The sequence below is a fragment of the Temnothorax americanus genome, unplaced genomic scaffold (genome assembly GCF_048541705.1).
Source record: "Temnothorax americanus isolate GAGA-0224 unplaced genomic scaffold, ASM4854170v1 Scaffold63, whole genome shotgun sequence".
Taxonomy (NCBI): Eukaryota; Metazoa; Arthropoda; class Insecta; order Hymenoptera; family Formicidae; genus Temnothorax; species Temnothorax americanus.
Window position 1 is genome coordinate 687,776 of NW_027509778.1, and position 19,316 is coordinate 707,091.

General features: G+C 32.7%; 2 protein-coding genes across 3 annotated transcripts in view; one reads left to right on the top strand and one right to left on the bottom strand.

The window, feature by feature from the left end:
- The window catches only part of LOC143905543 (histone demethylase UTY-like), a 143,553-nt gene that overhangs the window by 122,084 nt on the left and 2,153 nt on the right, over nucleotides 1-19,316 (bottom strand). The window lies entirely within an intron of this gene.
- LOC143905526 (uncharacterized) lies at nucleotides 11,576-12,818 on the top strand. The gene is made up of 3 exons (XM_077420987.1): nucleotides 11,576-11,979; nucleotides 12,082-12,104; nucleotides 12,346-12,818. The coding sequence occupies exons 1-3, from the start codon at nucleotides 11,848-11,850 to the stop codon at nucleotides 12,656-12,658; spliced, it is 468 nt and encodes a 155-aa protein (XP_077277113.1). The 5' UTR covers nucleotides 11,576-11,847; the 3' UTR covers nucleotides 12,659-12,818.

Genomic DNA, 19,316 nt, shown 5'->3' on the forward strand with positions numbered 1-19,316 from the left:
TGTTCATCGAACTACCTTAAAATCAGTGCGATATCGCCGATATTGATTTTCTCAATTCTGTAAGTTAAATTTCATATTTTTTTACTTTATATTACTTGCAATTTTGAAACCTCTGTTGAGCTGGCCCCTCCCCACTTTGCAGAAATTAAAAAACCAATAGCGCAAAATTACAAGCTATTTATGAGCTTTCATATCCCGCAGATTAAAATTTTTGAGCTCGTCACATTAAACAGGAATTTAATATTTTTTCGATTTTAGAGCTTATCCCCTTAACCCCCAAACAACCCTTTAATTGATTCAACTTAAAAGAAAAATGTTGAGCTAGAAAAATTAAAATCGTATCGCGGATATAATTCGTATAGCATATAAATTCTAAGAATAAACTCTTAAAATACTCACATTTCGATTATTGAGCTACAACCCCTTCGCAAGAAAACCACCCCATCCTCCCGGCTTAAAAGAGAACTGTACTTAAAATAAATAAAATTAATTATTTTGCGACTAAATATCGTTTACTAATTTATGAGCTCGCAAAATACGCGCATTTCGATTATTGAGCTACAACCCCTTTGTAAAAAAACCACTAAATCTTCCCGGCTTAAGAGAGAACTGTACTTAAAATAAAAAAAGTTAATTATTTTGCGACTAAATATCGTTTACTAATTTATGAGCTCGCAAAATACATGCATTCTGAATTATTAAATTGCAATTTCTTTTGTAGGAATATTTTATATTCCTGCTATACAAAAAAATTATAAGTTATACTTATAGAATATTAATTTACATTTTATCTAAATTAATTCTTTAATAGCCCAAAGTATACAATAATTTGTTTACATCGTGTAAATCATAAATTTAAAAAATTAAATTAATTGCATTAATTTTTAAAATTGCTTTTTTTGTGAATTACATCAATACGTGAATTATATTAATATGTAAAATATAAAAGGTTTCCTTCGATAATTTAATCTTAAATTCTATATTACAACACATTTGATAATTTTCTTACATTTTTTCAAAAGGATATAAAATAATTACTGGAATTAATAACAATTCTCACTATCTGTTTAAAAATAAAATTATCTATTATACTCTTATTGCATGTGATTTTGGATCTTTATATAAAACAAAATTGCTTTTATTACATAGGAAAATTAGTACATTAGGAAAATATATTTTAAACACATTTTATTTATTAAAACTCTAGTTATATTATAGTTACATAATTTAATTTTCTTAAATTTATGATTTACACGATGTAAACAAATTATTGTATACTTTGGGCTATTAAAAAGATAATTTAGATAAAATGTAAATTAATATTCTATAAGAGTACAACATAATTTTTTCGTATAACAGGAATATAAAATATTCCTACAAAAGAAATTGCAATTCAATAATCAGAATGCAGGTATTTTACAAGCTCATAAATTAGTAAACAATATTTAGTCACAAAATAATTAATTTTACTTATTTTAAGTACAGTTCTCTCTTAAACCGAGAAGATGGAGTGGTTTTCTTGCAAAGTGGTTGTAGCTTAATAATCGAAATACGCGTATTTTGCGAGCTCATAAATTAGTAAACAATATTTAGTCGCAAAATAATTAACTTTTTTCATTTTAAGTACAGTTCTCTCTTAAGCCGGGAGAATGGGGTGGTTTTCTTGCGAAGGGGTTGTAGCTCAATAATCGAAATGTGAGTATTTTAAGAGTTTATTCTTAAAATTTATATGCTATACGAATTATATCCGCGATACGATTTTAATTTTTCTAGCTCAACATTTTTCTCTTGAGTTGAATCAATTAAAGGGTTGTTTGGAGGTTAAGGGGATGAGCTCTAAAATCGAAAAAATATCACTTCGAAAGCTCATAAATAGCTCCTAATTCTGCCGCAAAGATCGATTTAATATCTCTATTTTTAAGGTTGACTCAGCCCCCCCACAAAAAATATTAAATTACTGTTCAGTGTGACGAGCTCAAAAATTTTAATCTGCGGGATATGAAAGCTTATAAATAGCTTGTGATTTTGCGCTATTGGTTTTTTAATTTCTGCAAAGTGGGGGGGCCAACTCAATGGAGTGATTTTGAACCATATACCATGTGTGTCGCTCTGTATATGATTATGCAGGTATCTTCGAATTAACGCTGAGAACTTGACTCGACCGATCAATGTTTTGTTTTCTTCCCGGCTTTCCATCCTGGGAGTATCGTTTTGAGGATTCTTTGTTACATCGGAGCATATACTCGCTGGACTATGCTTTATGAGAGACCACATCAACTGATTGACTACCCGTATACTCGTTTTATTTTATTTTATCTAATTTGACTGCGTTAAACCCCGACTTAACTTTAATCTTGCTAAAGATGACCTAAAAAAGAATCGAAACGTCCGCTAATTTATGTATTAACTATGAGTATAAAATATTGCGCACCAATTAGTGTCTGTGAAATTGGCACCTCATTTTTAAAAATCGGAAAATTTATTAAGAGTTCCATTTGCACCCACAATAGTTCAACAGTTCCTGATGTATTTTAGAAATAGTTCCGTCGATTTAGATAAAAATATAACAATTTAAAAAAAATGAGGTGCTAACTTCCCGTGGCACCTCAAGTTTCGAAAATATTTATTTTTATCACGGAATTCTATAGTTCTTGAAGAGTTCTATAGTTCCTGATAGGTTTTAGCGATAGTTCTGGTCTTTAAGTAATTTTAAATAATTTTTTTATCTGAGCGCTGGCACCCCTCAGGTTTCAAAAAAATTTATTTTTATCATGGAATTTTATAGTTCTCGAAGAATTCTACAGTTCCTGATAGGTTTTAGCAACAGTTCCGGCATCTAAATATTTTTTAAATAATTTTTTACTGGTACCGCTGGCACCGCACACAAGAGTAAAGTCATGAATCGCAGGCAGTTTCGATCGACTTTTTGGCAGTTCTCGATAGTTCTCGCATAGTTCCAACAGTTTTTATAGGTTTTAGCAACAGTTCCGGCTTCTAAATATGTTTTTAACAATTTTTTACTGCGACCGCTGGCACCGCACACAAGAGTAAACACGGATGTGCAAGCAGGCAGTTCTGGCCAACTTTTCGGCATTTTCGTACAGTTCTGCGATAGTTCTGAATACCCCGGTAAGTTCCGATCACAGTTCCGGCTTTAAAAAATTTAGAGGCCGAAACTATTGCTAAAACCTATAAAAACTGTTGGAACTGTGCGAGAACTATCGAGAACTGTCAAAAAGTCGATCAAAACTGCCTGCAATTCATGACTTTACTCTTGTGTGCGGTGCCAGCGGTCACAGTAAAAAATTGTTAAAAGAATATTTTAAGGCCGGAACTGTTGCTAAAACCTATCAGGAACTGTAGAATTCTTCGAGAACTATAAAATTCCATGATAAAAATAAATTTTTTTGAAACCTGAGGTGCCAGCGCTCAGATAAAAAAATTATTTAAAATTACTTAAAGACCAGAACTATCGCTAAAACCTATCAAGAACTATAGAACTCTTCAAAAACTATAAAATTCCGTGATAAAAATAAATATTTTCGAAACTTGAGGTGTCACGGAAAGTTAGCACCTCATTTTTTTAAATCGTTATATTTTTATCTAAATCAACGGAACTATTTCTAAAATACATCAGAAACTGTTGAACTATTGTGGGTGCAAATAGAACTCTTTAAGAAATTTTCCGATTTTTGAAAATGAGGTGCTAACTTCACAGACACCACCAATTACCGCGCTTGGCTCATATTGCCTTCTTTTATTTATTGATTTATTCAAGAAAACCTTTATACATTTTAATTAATATTTCTTGTTCGCAATCTCAAAAAACGTAACTTATACCAAGAAAGACACGCGGATTTCGAAATATTTCGACTCGAGTCACGATTACGGAAAGAGTGACGAATGTACGAATGCGCGCGGAACAGTTTCCGATACATACCGCCCGCGCGATCTTCCGGATAAATCATGGGCTATTTTTGGCGCGTTGGCAATTAGGTGTAATAAAGCGAAACCGACCCAATTTACAAATTCGCGCGCGATATTATTTGCGCAGAATGCGAGGAATGCGGCAAGCAAAAAAAAAGAAAGCAACACGTATCGTCAGACAGCACGTACGTACATACATTGTGTAGAAAAAAAAACAAGTACGTCATATAATGTAAAGAATAACAATAACGTATAAAAAAATTAAAAATTACTTGTAAAAGATTTAAGGATTTGCACATTACAGTATTTAAGGAAAACTGGGACTATCTGTCTACAATTTACGCTTGTTTAAAGTTTACTGAAAAACTAATAAAGATATTTGTCTAAACATTTTAATGGTGTAATCTTTCAAACTTTTTATTTAAAAAAGAAACGTAATTAGAATCGTTTATCTTTTAACATAAATATAAAAATTAATTTTTTAAGTGGGCAAGTCGAACGTATTAGATAGATGACCCCGTATATGCGGGGCTATCTGGCCATATTCGAGGGGCTATCTATCCATATGATAAAAAACATATTATTTATATTAATTTTTATTTAATAGTATTATTTATTATTAATATATGGACGTAAAAACCATAATAATGTAAGTCAAATTTTTCAAGATATTGACCCGTCCGCATAAATGAAATTTATATATTGCAGGTATAGATTGCATCACGACTGCATACGAGTCAATATCTTAAAAATTTTGACTTATACCACTATGGCTTTTACCCCTCCATATAATATTGAAAAAACTGCCTAGTCAAAAGAGTCAGAGCAATAATAGCCGTTTTGTGTAGACTTTCTGATAGGATTCCTGCGTGGAACTAACTTTTCTTTATCTGGTGGCAACAAACTGATTTTGAGTCCGTTGCAAAATGAATGTAAGTTTCTTTTTCCCTCAATTCTTTAATCCTTTTTTTTTTTTGCATTTGAGACCTCACTTTTTCCTCAGCAGCGTTTGAAATAGAAAATATTAAATAATTTAAGACAAACTATTTTTACTTAACGTGTATGTTTAAAATAATTTGGTGACGATTCTTGAATTGTAGGCTCAAGTAGCTGTTCGTAGGTCATTTTTTTATAGTAGCGAGTGAGAGTCCGAACATTTATTCCGAAATAATGGCGTTTTCTAACGCCGTTTTTGTGAAAAAATTCTTGCTCGATTTTTATTCTTTTAATCGCTCTAAGTATAATTTTATTAGGTATGTCGGTAAATATGCATAAAAGGACCCCACCTGCCGATGACCTTGATCTTGACATATGTTTCAAGGTCACCCTCCTGAGTGACCTTCAGAAGTTTTTAGCCGGTGGTCGCTATTCGATAAAAAATTATTAACAAAAAAAGTTTGGAAAATATAGCAGCTATTTTGAGTATTGGAAGACATAAACGACTAATATTACGCTTTTTTTTAAAGCAGAGAATACTTTATTTTGCGAGAAAGTCGCTGCTTTACCAAAACACAACATTTAAAGCAGTAAATTGTTGATAAATTGAGGTCTTTTTGTTAAAGCAGAAAATACTTTATTTTGCAAAAAAATCGCTGCTTTACCAAAACACAACATTTAAAGCAGTAAATCGTACCTATGTAGATTAGTGACGCGCTTTAAAAGTATTTAAGTGTTTAAAGCGCGTCAACTAACCTATATATGCACCTATATATGCTATATTTTCCAAACTTTTTTTGTTAATAACTTTTTAATAAATAGCGAGCGACGGCTAAAACCTTCTGAAGGTCACTCGGGGTCATAACCTTGACAACATATATCAAGGTCATTGAAATCGGTGCGATCGCCAAACTTTTTATTGTTAATAACTTTTTAATAAAAAGCGACCGCCGGCTAAAAACTTCTGAAAGTCACTCAGGAGGGTGACCTTGACAACATATGTCAAGATCAAAATCATCGGCAGGTGGGATCCTTTTATGCATATTTACCGGTATGTCTATTTTATACGTCTTTCTTTTGTAATTACGCATCATTATCTATAAAAAATAAAATCCGTCATTGAAGTGTGTGGACATATTGTTTTATTAAAAATAAGACAGATAACCCCGACCACATTTTTCAGTCTTTAGCCTGTTGAATTTTAGATTATGCGGAATTAAGATTTGACGCTTCTCACATCTGATAACTGTATATTAATTGATAATATTGTAAAGTGTTTGCCTTAATTTGAGTTAAATTACTATCGCATTGACCGTCAAAAAATGTTAATAATTATTTTCAGGTTTTTTTTGTAACGCATATAATGTCCGCGAAAAGTATCGCAAGAGAACAAAAGCTTCTGAATCTCTTCCGTAGAGCTTTTGCCAATTTTTGTTAAAATAGTAGAGATATATATCTATCTCTCAACACCTGAGATAGTAGTAGGCACTAGTGGACACATCAGCCCTCGTAGACAGATATAGCCCCGGTCTCCCTTATATATTTATAACAAATTGTATAAAATTATTTATATGTATAGGATATAACATTTGTACTTGTGTACAATAATTAGGAAGTTATTATAACGTAATAATAATATATTTTAATTATTTACATCGTATCGTCAGTACATTAAAAATAAATTTAAAGGACGCATTAAGTTGCATCGGACACTATAGAATTAAATCAGGTCAAAGGTACTGATTTGTTATAATATTTTTCTCATAATTTGTATTTATATTACATTTATAATGATGTACAACTTGTAAGAATTTACATTGTGTCGTTTTCGTTTATTCTAATTTAGCGCCTGTCAAGTCTCGAGAATTCTCGGTTTCAATTACCTTCGAATCTGCTCTGCCGAGTCGTCGAGGAATCAATAAATAATCATATAATATGCATGTCTCGAATGGGAGGGAAGAAGTGCCCTGTTTCCATTATGTATTAATCTTGCGGATTCCGAATCGCGGATATCTCATGCGCGATAAGATTGCAGGTTCGAGCGGACAGGCGGAATTCGTAAACGAATTTTGCTGCCGGAGTTTGTTTACACGTAGTGGCCCCGTCTGCCGTCGTCATAGCTGGAGTTACGTATATACGGCGATCCTAAAATTCTATTTCGGTTCTACGAGAGACGTGCATATTTGGCCTATTATCGCCCTCCGCGATCCGCTCCCCATCCTCCTAGCGCCAATCAGGCGACGGCGGCGACGCCGCCATGATCGCGCTATCATTCGGCACGTAGCCCACGTAGGCATGTCGCTGACTCGTTTGCGTGACGCGAGAGACACCTCCCGACAGTCAGTCGCATTATCATAAGAGTGTGTTTACCGATCGTGCGTGCTTAAAGCCCCTTGCACAATGCCAGGCAATAGGCAATAGAAACAGGGAATAGAAATCAGAAATCATGTATAAATGCAGAATAAACAGTGACACAGACAATAGACACAGAGTTTCCGTCACGTTGGAAATTCTGTGCCTATTGCCTGTTGCCAACCAATCATAGCATTTGAATTTTTTAGGTTGTAATTAACGATTTTTTGGTTATTTCCTGTTCCTATTGCCTGTTGCCTAACATTGTGCAAGAAGCTTAACGCGGCGTAAAAATATATTATTTTTGTATAAGTAATTATAATATCAAGAGACACGGGGTAGTGTCTCGCGCCAAGTGTACGCGCAGCGAAACACAGACCGTGTATCTATACGCGAGCCAACGAGTTGAGAGACCCTTAAGGTGATCCTAAAGGTGTCTGTAATACCTACACTCGTTTTTAACAATATTTGCTTCGTATAAAAATTCTACAACTTGATGTTACAAAATGAGGGTGCAGGTCCATTCAGTAGACATCAAGGAATATCATACCGCGTTTGTAGAATTAGGCTAAGACTCCAAACAAAAAAGTTAAGCAAAAAGTACAATTACGTGAATGTAATGTACGTACATTATCGTACTTTTCGCTTAACTTTTTTGTTTAGAGTCTCAGCCTAATTCTACAAACGGCATGATATTCCTTGATGTCTACTGAATGGACCTGCACCCTCATTTTGTAACATCAAGTTGTAGAATTTTTATACGAAACAAATATTGTTAAAAATAATAAAAACGAGTGTAGGTATTACAGACAGCTTTAGGATCACCTTAAGCCCTTTGCACAATAGGCGATAACGATAGCGATAGCGACAGCGACAAAGGTGCCGACAAAGCTATAATAGCCTGTCCGCCTGTCGGTAACTTTGTCGCTGTCGCTATCGCCTATTGTACAAGGGGCTTTAGATTATCAAATCTCAATAACGCCTAACTGATCAAATTCTGAGTAGGCTCAATCGATAGCTTGGGTTTGAATTATATAATAAGTGCTTCTATTTTTCGTCTACATGTCCAACACGGAGATATTGCGTCGTCTTCGTACGATTCGATTTTTCATCATACATTTTATACATATAAATAATACAGGGTCAAAATGAGTATAAATACATGTTTAAATAAAATAAACTTTGGGGTTTGTTATGTTCATTGGATACTTTATCTATTGTATATGATATCTCTCTCTCCCTCTCCCTCTCCCCTCCCTCTCCCTCGCTTTGTCTCTTTGTAATTTTATCGAGTATATTATTTGAATTTCTTTTGCACAACGCGGCAACGAAACGAAACAAGTACAATATCCTCTTAGCTATTTGAAAAGTCAGCAATTACTCCTATTGCGTACATATTGTTTCATAAAACTCAATTAAAGATGTATGATAGCACCTCTCTAGTCAAATGGCCATCTGCATTTAATAAATTTTAAGATAATAAAATAATTATTATTAAATTACAGAATGATTTCTGAGTGTAAGTACCATATTCCATTTTTAGTTTGCTATTTATTTTTAAAAAAACCAGACATCATAGACGCGCGCTTCGCGCGCGCTATTTAGCTTTAATATTACACATAACTGTCAAAATATGCTATGACAGCCGCTCACGAAGTTAGCGCAGCAACAGAATCAATCAGCATCGCGGAAAAGAGCCAACAAAGCAATTCGAGACTTTCGAGAAGACTTCGAGAGATGCGAGTATCGATTTAACATGCCTTTTTTTAGAAAGGATTATTAGCTAATTTAGAAGAAATCAATTTATAAAATAAAACACAAAAGCTCTCTTGATTTCATTATCAGCAGAATTAGAAACATTTTATGTGTCTAATATATTATTTTATTTATAATAATAAATATCAGCATTGCTTCTTTGAAACAATAATTATATTGTTGCAAAAACTAAATTATATTATGATTTTGGCAACGTCGCACTAAATAATGAGGTTGTCATCCTGGTTTATAGCGTTACTGCACTCGTGAATAAAAGTGTAAGAAAAGGCAGAAGAAAGCTGAAGAGATTAAAAATATGGATAATTCTAATAAATCTTCTCCGAAGAGGTTAAAAGGAAGATTTGCTACTCAAAAACAAATTATAAAAAGACAAAAAATCATTAAGAGCCAGCAAAAGAGACGCCTAAAATCTAATACTCCACTATTGTCGCATGAAAAGCTATTTCCAATCAAAAGACGGCGAATTATTGAAGTAGAAACACTTGCAAAAAATTTACAGTGTAAATTTTGCAAAGGATCCTTATTTCTTAATAATATCGAAAGCTCAAAGCGCGTTTTGGATTAGCCGAAGTATTTGTTATTCGATGTAAGGGATGTCTTTTAATAAATAATGTTTCAACAGCCAAACAGCATTCCTTTGCAGGGAAAAATAATGAGTTTTTTCGTCGCTATGATATAAATTCGAAAGCAGCTCTAAGTAAGTTAGTTTAAACTAAGTTTATTTGTATCCTATTTAGGCCCAGTTTCATAAGTTTGTCGGTTAACTTTTAACCTTAGATTAACTCACTTTTCATCTCTTTCTAACGTCCCTCTTAGAAAGAGAGGAAGAGTAAGTTAATCTAAGGTTAAAAGTTAACTAACACTTGTGAAACTGGACCTTAAAATATTGCAACTATTAATATTAATTCTAACCTTAAAATTGTAACTTTAATTTATCAGGTGTTTTAAGCGCTGGTATGGGAATAACTCACGTAAATAAATTTCTTGCGGATCTTAATATTCCACCAATAAATGCAACAACCTAAGTTACACGAAAGAGAAGTTAGACCTCAAATAGAGAGTGCTGCTCTAGAAAGTTGTAAAAAAGCTGCAGAATTAGAGCAAGCTTTGATGGAACGCAATTTTGAGGATCTGAAGTATCTCTTGTGATTATATAATTTCCTTTCCTTTTCCTTTCCTTTTCCTTTTTTATTGAGCTATAATATTATCATAAAATAAGTATCTTTTATTGTGTTGTAATGTGAATATCACATTCTTTTTCATGCAAATATTTAAAGTAGAAGAAAATCTCATATATATTGCATAAGTCTTTCTATATTATATAAAACTTTAAGACATACGCTTTCAAAATAATCACATTACAACAATTTTCTAGTTACTTAGAATTTAATATTATTATTTATATATTTTCTACTTATAATTTCATATTATTATCTATATATTTTATAATCTAATTTAATGCAACAATAGTATATTTTTTAAAATTATTTTTACACTTGTATATTATTTTCAAACTATTTTTTACAAATAACACAAATATAAAAGCTCAATTATTTCTCAAAAACTTCCACAATAAAGCAATTAAGTTTTGCTAATGGTAATTGTGCTTTTATTGAAATACAGAATATTTTAAATGAGTATTCTGAATTCTAATTCATTTATTATATTATATAGGCCTCGAGAACTTTGGCCTCCACAACTGAAAGATGCAAATAAAGCAGCACCAATATTCGATAATATTACAGAAGATAATGCAGAAAATCAAGCATCAATAATTATTAATAAAAAAATCAGTCTGCGTACATCATTATATTTAATATTATCATATGACATGTCATGCCCAAAGCGCGGTAATGGCAAAAATTACGATTCGCTTTCTGGATTTGGCACATTTATTGGACACTTATCTGGAAAGATTATAGACTTTGCAGTTCAAAACAAAAAATGCAAAATGTGTAGTTTGGAACACGATAAAGTAAACCGATAGAAGAACCAAATGTAAATATGGGTGTCCTTATTGGTGACGAAGATTCCTGTACTATTGCCGCTGTAAAGCAAGTAAGCTCTCACGATGTTGTGAAATGGTCAGACACAAATCATGCAAAAAGTTGTTTTAGCAGAGCATTATATCGTTTAGCTACAAAACATAAAAAATTGACTAAAAATTCATATCAGGCAATAAAACATGTAAAAAGATGTTTTGCATATGCCATTCATCAAAATAAAAAGAATCTAGAGGGGTTAACCCTTTCTTTTCAAAATCTGCCAGCACATATTTTCAATAAACATGATCAGTGTGGTACATAGTGCAAGTATGTGCAGAATTGCAGAATCCTTCTGTATACAAACATGGTCTTAATAATCCTCTTCAAAGCGAAAGTTTATATATCAATCTTGTAAATCTTCTTAAATTATATCAAAATAATGCTTTCAAAATTGCACCATGTGGATCAAGCCAAGCTAACGAAAGTGTAAATAACATAATCCATGTTCATGCACCGAAGAATAGATTTTATGGAGCCAAGTGAATCTTATGACTTCAGAGTCGCTTCAGGAGTGTGTGTAGCAAGAATATTGGGACGGAATAGACGGACAATGTAAACAAACGTCTACAACTGAGTTCTGCCTCAGCTAGCGAAAATGATTATAAAAGAAGAGCTCATTGGAATAAAAATAAATTGAGAGCAGAAAAATGTAGGAACAGAAAGTATAAGATAAGAAGATTAATATTAAGACAAAATAAAGAAAAAATTAAAAAGCAGAGAAAAAAGGTATCAATTATAAAAGTGGATTAGGATTTCATACAGTGGAGGCAGTGAAAATGCGAAAAGAAAATATATCCCCACCTATACAAATATGACTATTGTATACTTTGATATTAAAACCTCAGAATTCGCTGCAAGTGCCGAGATTTTGCAAATTGGCGCAAAATGTAGAGAGAAAACTTTTTACTTCTATGTTTTACCTCAAAATGAAATACCAGCAAAAGCAACAGAAATTCATCTAATGGAAATCTAATGAAGAATAATAATTATATTCCATCAGAACAGTTGAAGGATGTACTTGAAAAATTTTTACATTTTCTAATAGCCATTGGTTCACCATGTTTGTTAGTAGGACATAATATTAACTTTGATCCAAGGCATTTCTTGAGAGCTGTTTGTCTTCACAAGATGGAAAATGACTTTGATCCATGGCTTTATATGGCTTTGCTGATTCTTTATAGATATTAAAAAAAATTTGTAACAGATGTCGCAAATCATAAATTGAGCACTCTGGCTGAAAAATTTGAACTTTTAACTGGAGAAATACTTGATGCATTATTAGATGCTAAGTTGGTTGAACTACATCCAGTCTAATATCTGCCGGCAAATCATATAATTGGCATCTCAATGGACAAGCAAAATTACTTAGAAAAGCAAAAAATCTAGGAAGTTTGCAAATGTTGGAAGAAATTGTAACAAAGACTATGAGAGGAAAAATGGCAGAGCAAGAAATTTTATTTGAAAATTTAAAAAAATCTTTTACTATTAGTGGTGTGGATGGAATTAGAATGCTGTTGGGAGAAAGCGTAAATGGAAAACCAAGAGTTACTAAACATGTACGAATTATTAATAAAATTGCAATTTTCATGGAACAACATGTCCAAAACATGCAAATTGAGTAAAGATGGTATTCATAATCCTATACGCCATCCTATAAGCATAATTTCAGAACGATTAATGGAATGCTCAATCCAAATTACGATTCTTGCGTCCAACAGACTAATAATGACCGCATATATACATACTAGCTGGTTACCCGGGCTTCGCCCCGGAGGACATATGTAGTAAAACACGCAAATAATCTCTCTCTCCCTCTCTCTCTCTCCCCCTCCCCTCTTTTTTTTTCTCTCTCTCTCTTTCTCTCTCTTTTTCCCTCTCTTCCTCTCTCCCTCTATCCCTTTACTCCTCTCTCCCTCTCCCTCCCTCTCTCTCTCTCCCTCTCCCCCTCTTTCTTCCCCCGACTTGTTTTTATATACAATTTATTGAGATTTGGTCATTTGGAACCGGCTTCCAAAAAGATTGTTAACAAAAAATAGTACACTTTATAGCACTTCCCGGAAAATTTTGTCTCTATTTCATGTATAATTCTTTAAGATTCAATCATCAATTATTTCCCGAAAAATTAAAAAAATTAAAAAAACTGGTTTCCAAAAAAATCGGTAACAAAAACTGTATACATCATAGCGTTCCCCGTAAAATTCTACCCCTACTTCATTGTATAATTCTTTGCGATTCGGTCAATTAATTCCCAAAAAATTGGAAAAATTTCTGATACCTATTTCCAAAAAGATTGGTAACAAAAAATTATACACATCATGGCAATCCCCGAAAAATTCTATCCTCACTTCATATACAATTCTTCGAGATTCGGTTAATTATTTCCCGAAACATTGAAAAAATTAGAAAAAACGGTTTCCAAAAAATCGGTAACAAAAATTATACACATATTTAAAATTTGAAAGATTTGAAGGAGAAAAACAATTAAATTTTCTTTATAATGTGGACAATTCTTTAAAATTTGGTCAATTATTTCCCGAAAAATTAGAAAAATTTCGGATACCGGTTCTCAAAAAAATTGGTAACACAAAACTCTACAGTTTATAGCACTTCCCGAGACATTCTACCCCTGTTTTATATACTATTCTTTAAGATTCAGTCAATTAATTCCCAAAAAATTGAAAAAATTTCGGATACCGGTTCCCAAGAAGATTAATAACGAAAAACTATACACTCTATAACACTCCCCGAAAAATTCTACCCCTGATTCATATACAATTCTTTAAAATTCAATCAATTATTTTCCAAAAAATTGGGGAAAATTTGGATTCCGATTTCCAAAAAGATCGGTAATAAAAAACGCACTCTATAACACTCCCCGAAAAATTCTACCCCTACTTCATATACAATACTTTCAAAACCAGTCAAATAGTTTAAGAATGCATAAAGGACATACATACATACATACATACATACATTCATTTATATATATATATATTTTTTTAATTTTTTTACCCTTATTTTCCTTCCTCAATATCCATTTTCTTTAGATTTTACTTTCCATTTCCATATATTTCTTTTGACATTTACTAACAACTGACATATACTGAATGAAATTATCAACTTATCTATATAGAATGTGAGAAGCCGATTAACTTGAAACTTGGTGACATTTATGAGTATATGTTCGGCTCGAACTTCTGAACTCAAATTTCTGAGCCGAACATATACTCATAAATGTCACCAAGTTTCAAGGGTAAACCAAAGGATAATGTCGCTGCCCTAGATATAGAGGTCGATGTTGAATCTTAATAACGCGAAAATATACGACGATGCGCCGCGTAGTGTCTATGTTATTTGTCTGTGTTATGTTATGAAGTTGCTGCTTTCACATATTATATGTCAAAACTGATGCAGTCACTTCAATTCGTGACTGTCGCGAGCAATTAATTATTTAGTGAAAACTTATTTAATGCCACCTTTGACGTTATTAAATTTTACAGTCAATACTACTTTTGGATACCGATTTCCAAAAAGATCGGTAACAAAAAATTATACATTCTATAACACTCCCCGGGAAATTCTACCCCTACTTCATATATAATTTTTTGCGATTCGGTCAATTAATTCCCAAAAAATTTGAAAAATTTCTGATACCGGTTCCCAAAAAAATCGGTAATAAAAAATTATACACTTTATAACATTTCCCGGAAAATTCTACCCCCGTTTCATATACAATTCTTTGAGATTCGGTCAATTATTTTCCGAAAATTAAAAAAAATTAGAAAAACCGGTTTCCAGAAAATCGGCAACAAAAAACTATACACATTATGACACTTCCCGGGAACTTCTACTCCTGTTTCATATATATTTCTTTAAAATTCGGTCAATTATTTCCCCAAAAAATAAAAAAATGTCGAATACCGGTTCCCAAAAAAATCGGTAACAAAAAATTATACACTTTATAGCACTCCCCGGAAAATTCTACCCCTGTTTGATCTACAATTCTTTGAAATTCAGTGAATTATTTCCCGAAAAATTAGAAGAATTAGAAGAACCGGTTTCCAGAAAACCGGTAACAAAAAACTATACACATAGTGGCACTCCCCGGAAAATTCTACCCCTATTTCATATATTTTGGTATAAATTCGGTTCAGGGGTTTGGGCTGGGCGTTGATGAGTGAGTGAGTCAGTCAGTCAGGACATCTTCCTTTATATATATAGATAACGATTAGTGTATGCATTGTTCACGCTTTATAATAAAAATTTAGTATAAAAGTTTGAAAAATGTTTATTTCTTTTTTTAACACTAGAAAATTTTATTTATTAAAAATAACTTGGAAAAAATAAAAAAAATACGTAATTTAAAATTAATCAATTTTAAATTAGATTTATCAATAAAATTATTTAATATTGTTTTCCTTTTTCCTTCTTTCAATTTTTGAAGTGTTGTATAGAAAAAGAATAGTTTTACACATAACGAACTAATGTTTGGAGGTTATACATTTATACTACGCGGGTTTTATAGGTTATTGTGCGTTGTTGCCAAGTTTCAAAAGGTAGATGTCAACAGGAATAAGATTTTCTCAAAAGTCAGATTTTGAAGATCAATTATTCCTAAATTACGCGGTGAGCTGATTATATTTTATGGTCTATATGTTCGTTGAAAGTTCTAGTTTACATTAATATGTTTTTTATTTCGTTCTTGTTAGTATAACAGATATTGTCGTAGATAAATAGTCAATATGTACCCTGTTTGCTATAAGACTAACAATAAGTCTTAAGGTGGTATGTCCATATAACCTATAAAAACAGATCGATGCAGTTTTTTCAGTAAAAGTAATTAAGCAACTGACGAATCTTCATGCTAAATTTGAAATGGATTGACCGTGTAGTTTCCGAGATATTATTGTCTAAAAATATGCTTTTTTCCCTATCTTAAGCATTGCGTTTATGGCGGACGACGCGTGAGAGACCGTAATTTTGAGATAAATTGATGGTAGTAAATTATAGAAAAGACAGATCAGGTTGAAAATTAGAATAAAAACAGAGGAGTGTCTTCCGAATCATATGGTACCAAAGCCAACAATCTCAACCGTATAGAATGTTCACAAAATTAGTTAAAAGACATCGATTTCCGCATTTCAAATTCTTTCCCAGCGTTTTGAGAGTAACAACGTGTCGCCCTTCACATGGGTATTTCACTTCGGCTGTGTTTCGCCATTCGGCTTGTTTTTTGTCAATAGTTCTGCGCGTTTTCTTTTGTGGTCAAGCACTTTTTGTTTGATAAAGCGTCCTTTAAAACGCGGTTGTTCGTTCATGATATAAAAGTAAATGTTGCACTTAAATAAAATTAACCTCTAAGTTTATTGCTCCGAACGATACACGTGCAACCATTTGTTTACATGAATGTTGCGACGTTGCCACATCTGAAGCTCTTCTGTACCACGCTAAGAAAATTGGACTATTTTCATTCGCCTCTTTTTTATTATTGATTATTTATTCGATTTGTGATATACAATCATTTTGAGAAATTCATTAATGAATTTAGTCGACTATGAAAGTGTATGAAATTAGAAGTTTTAAAATGAGGTTTATTTTGACTCACATAGTCGCGAATAAACCACCTTAAAACAGCTATATTTAATAATTATTATCTTGAAAACGATACGGTCAATTGACTTCAAATTTCACATATAGGAACGAAATACATTATTAAACATCTTAGCAAAATATAATGAAAATGTTCTTGTCTTCGAAATTCTGACATACATGTTTAAAAATGTAAACTATAGTTCGCCATGTAAAATTGGCTCCAACTTTGCGTGGTGACGTCACAACACCTTCGGTTAACTTCGGGCGTTCCCGAAACATCATCGAATAGTTTGAATATTTAGTTTTTTTAAAACGCTTTAATTAATATTAAATTAAAGTTTTTTCAGCGGAAAAAATTAATTACAATGAAATTCATATAAACTATCAAATAAAAATATTTTTGAAAAAACTTTTATATCCTAATTGCACGATATTGTTCTTACATGTTCCCTAAAAGAAATTTATCTCATTTTGTACATATAAACTGCAGTATTTTTGTATTAAGCAAATATTGTCGTCAAGTGACAGCTCTATGCCCAAATTCTTAATTTTTTTTCGTTTTTTATATAAAATCGACTGATACCCTGTAGATTTTTGTGCATACTTCAATTCTGTAAAAGAATTTTGCAATTCGGTAAAGCCAATTCAAAGATTTTATTTAATAAAAATGTCGGTAATAACCTTAGGATCCCCTTAAGGAATCTTTTGGGACACAGTGAAATATGATACGACAAATCCAGCTTACCAAAGTTAGCCCCCCAAGTGGATTATTGATATTTTTTTTACCAATCGTTTGGTGGTTGATTGGTAGTGTTTGGTACCGCATTGAAAACTTTTTGGTAGTTTCTCGTTTTTTTAGGAAATTGTAAACAAATTTTTGATCTTCTTTTAGCCCCTCACCACCACTTTGACTGTTGTAAATTTTTTTTTACTAATTGTTTGGAAATTGGTTGGTAGTGTTTGGCACCGCATTGAAAACTTTTGGTGGTTTCTCGTTTAAAAAAAAATCGTCAACAAGTTTTTAACTTTTTTTAGCACTCCCACTTTAACTATTGGAAATTGTTGTATTACCAATAGTTTTGTAGTTGATTAATAATGTTTAGAGCTGTATGTTATTAAAAATTTTATTTTTACCCTTTTTTTTAAATAGAGATGATCCTTATTACGTATAGTGACGATTGCACACATTATTCATATCGACCGGTGCCTAGGTAACTAGCACGACTGACCAATCAAAAAGCCTGTGTTGAACTGACCAATAGGCAATGTGCATTCAGTACTGCAACGTCGCAATCTCGCAATATGTCCACCTTACTATATACTGTTGTCAGCCAATCACGGAGTGGCTGCGGTTACATGACCCGTTGGCGCCTCTTTCTCCTAGAGGCTCTCTAAATATACTTTATATACGTGGCCTTTCTATTGGCCATGTATAAATCAATGTGTCTCCTGCTTGGGCCAACGCACTCATTGATTATATTAAAGAAGGATGCGCAAGAGCACATCTTATTTTCCTTCCACCATGAATATGAGTCGCTTGACATGTAGAATTACCAACAAACGATTGACCAATCGGAATAAAAATATCTTTAGTTCTTTTATTCCAATTGGTCGAACAGTTCAAAGCCAAGTGACGTGCAGTCGTCAATTCTATGGCTGCGTTCCGAAATTCACTGCCAGTACTAAAAATCTACAACATACGTAATGTAAACTATAGATTTCCAAAACCATTTTTTTTTTAACGGTTGCAGTATTGAATGCACTATTCATTAACATACAAAACAATTTTTTAAGAAAAGGGTTAAAATAAGATTTTAAATACAGCTCTTAACATTATCAATCAACCACAAAACTATTGATAATACAAAAATTTCCAATAGTTAAAGTGGGAGTGCTAAAAAAAGTTAAAAACTTGTTGACAATTTTTTTTTAAACGAGAAACCACCAAAAGTTTTCAATGCGATACCAAACACTACCAACCAATTTCCAAACAATCAATTAGTAAAAAAAATTTACAACAGTCAAAGTAGAAGGGCTAAAAAAAGATCAACAATTTGTTTACGATTTCCTAAAAAAACGAGAAACCACCAAAAGTTTTCAATTCGGTACCAAACACTACCAATCTATCACCAAACGATTGGTAAAAAAAAATATCAATAATCCACTTCAAGAGTAGAGGCTAACTTTGGTAAGGTGACAAATCCGCATCAAGGCTAAATCATCGAAACTCGATGATACGAGACGCTCGCGATTTACCGACCTTCCGATCTATGCATTTTATCGACGCCCGGAAGAGTAGTTTACCTTTTATCAGCGAGCGGTGTCACGTGTGTAATACAAAATTAAAAAATAAATAGAGAAGAATGCACAGAGAAAGAGAGAGAAAAAGAGAGAGAGAGAGAGAGAGAGAGAGAGAGAGAGAAAGAGAGAGAACATACACGAGAACGATGAACCCTGCGTGTGTGTACGTCGTGCAAGGGCCGACGCCTTCTTCTCAAGGCGAGCAACACTTGTGAGAGAGATTGCAGAATTTTTTCTGTCGGCGCGATGTTTGCCGTTCGTCGGTCGGGCCCTTCGCCCTTACAGCTTTCGTAGGACCTGGTCAAGTGACTTATAACCACGGGATTTACTCTATGTTTAAAATTACGCGCAAGAAGTAAAACCGAGTTTTATTTCGCGGCCTATATG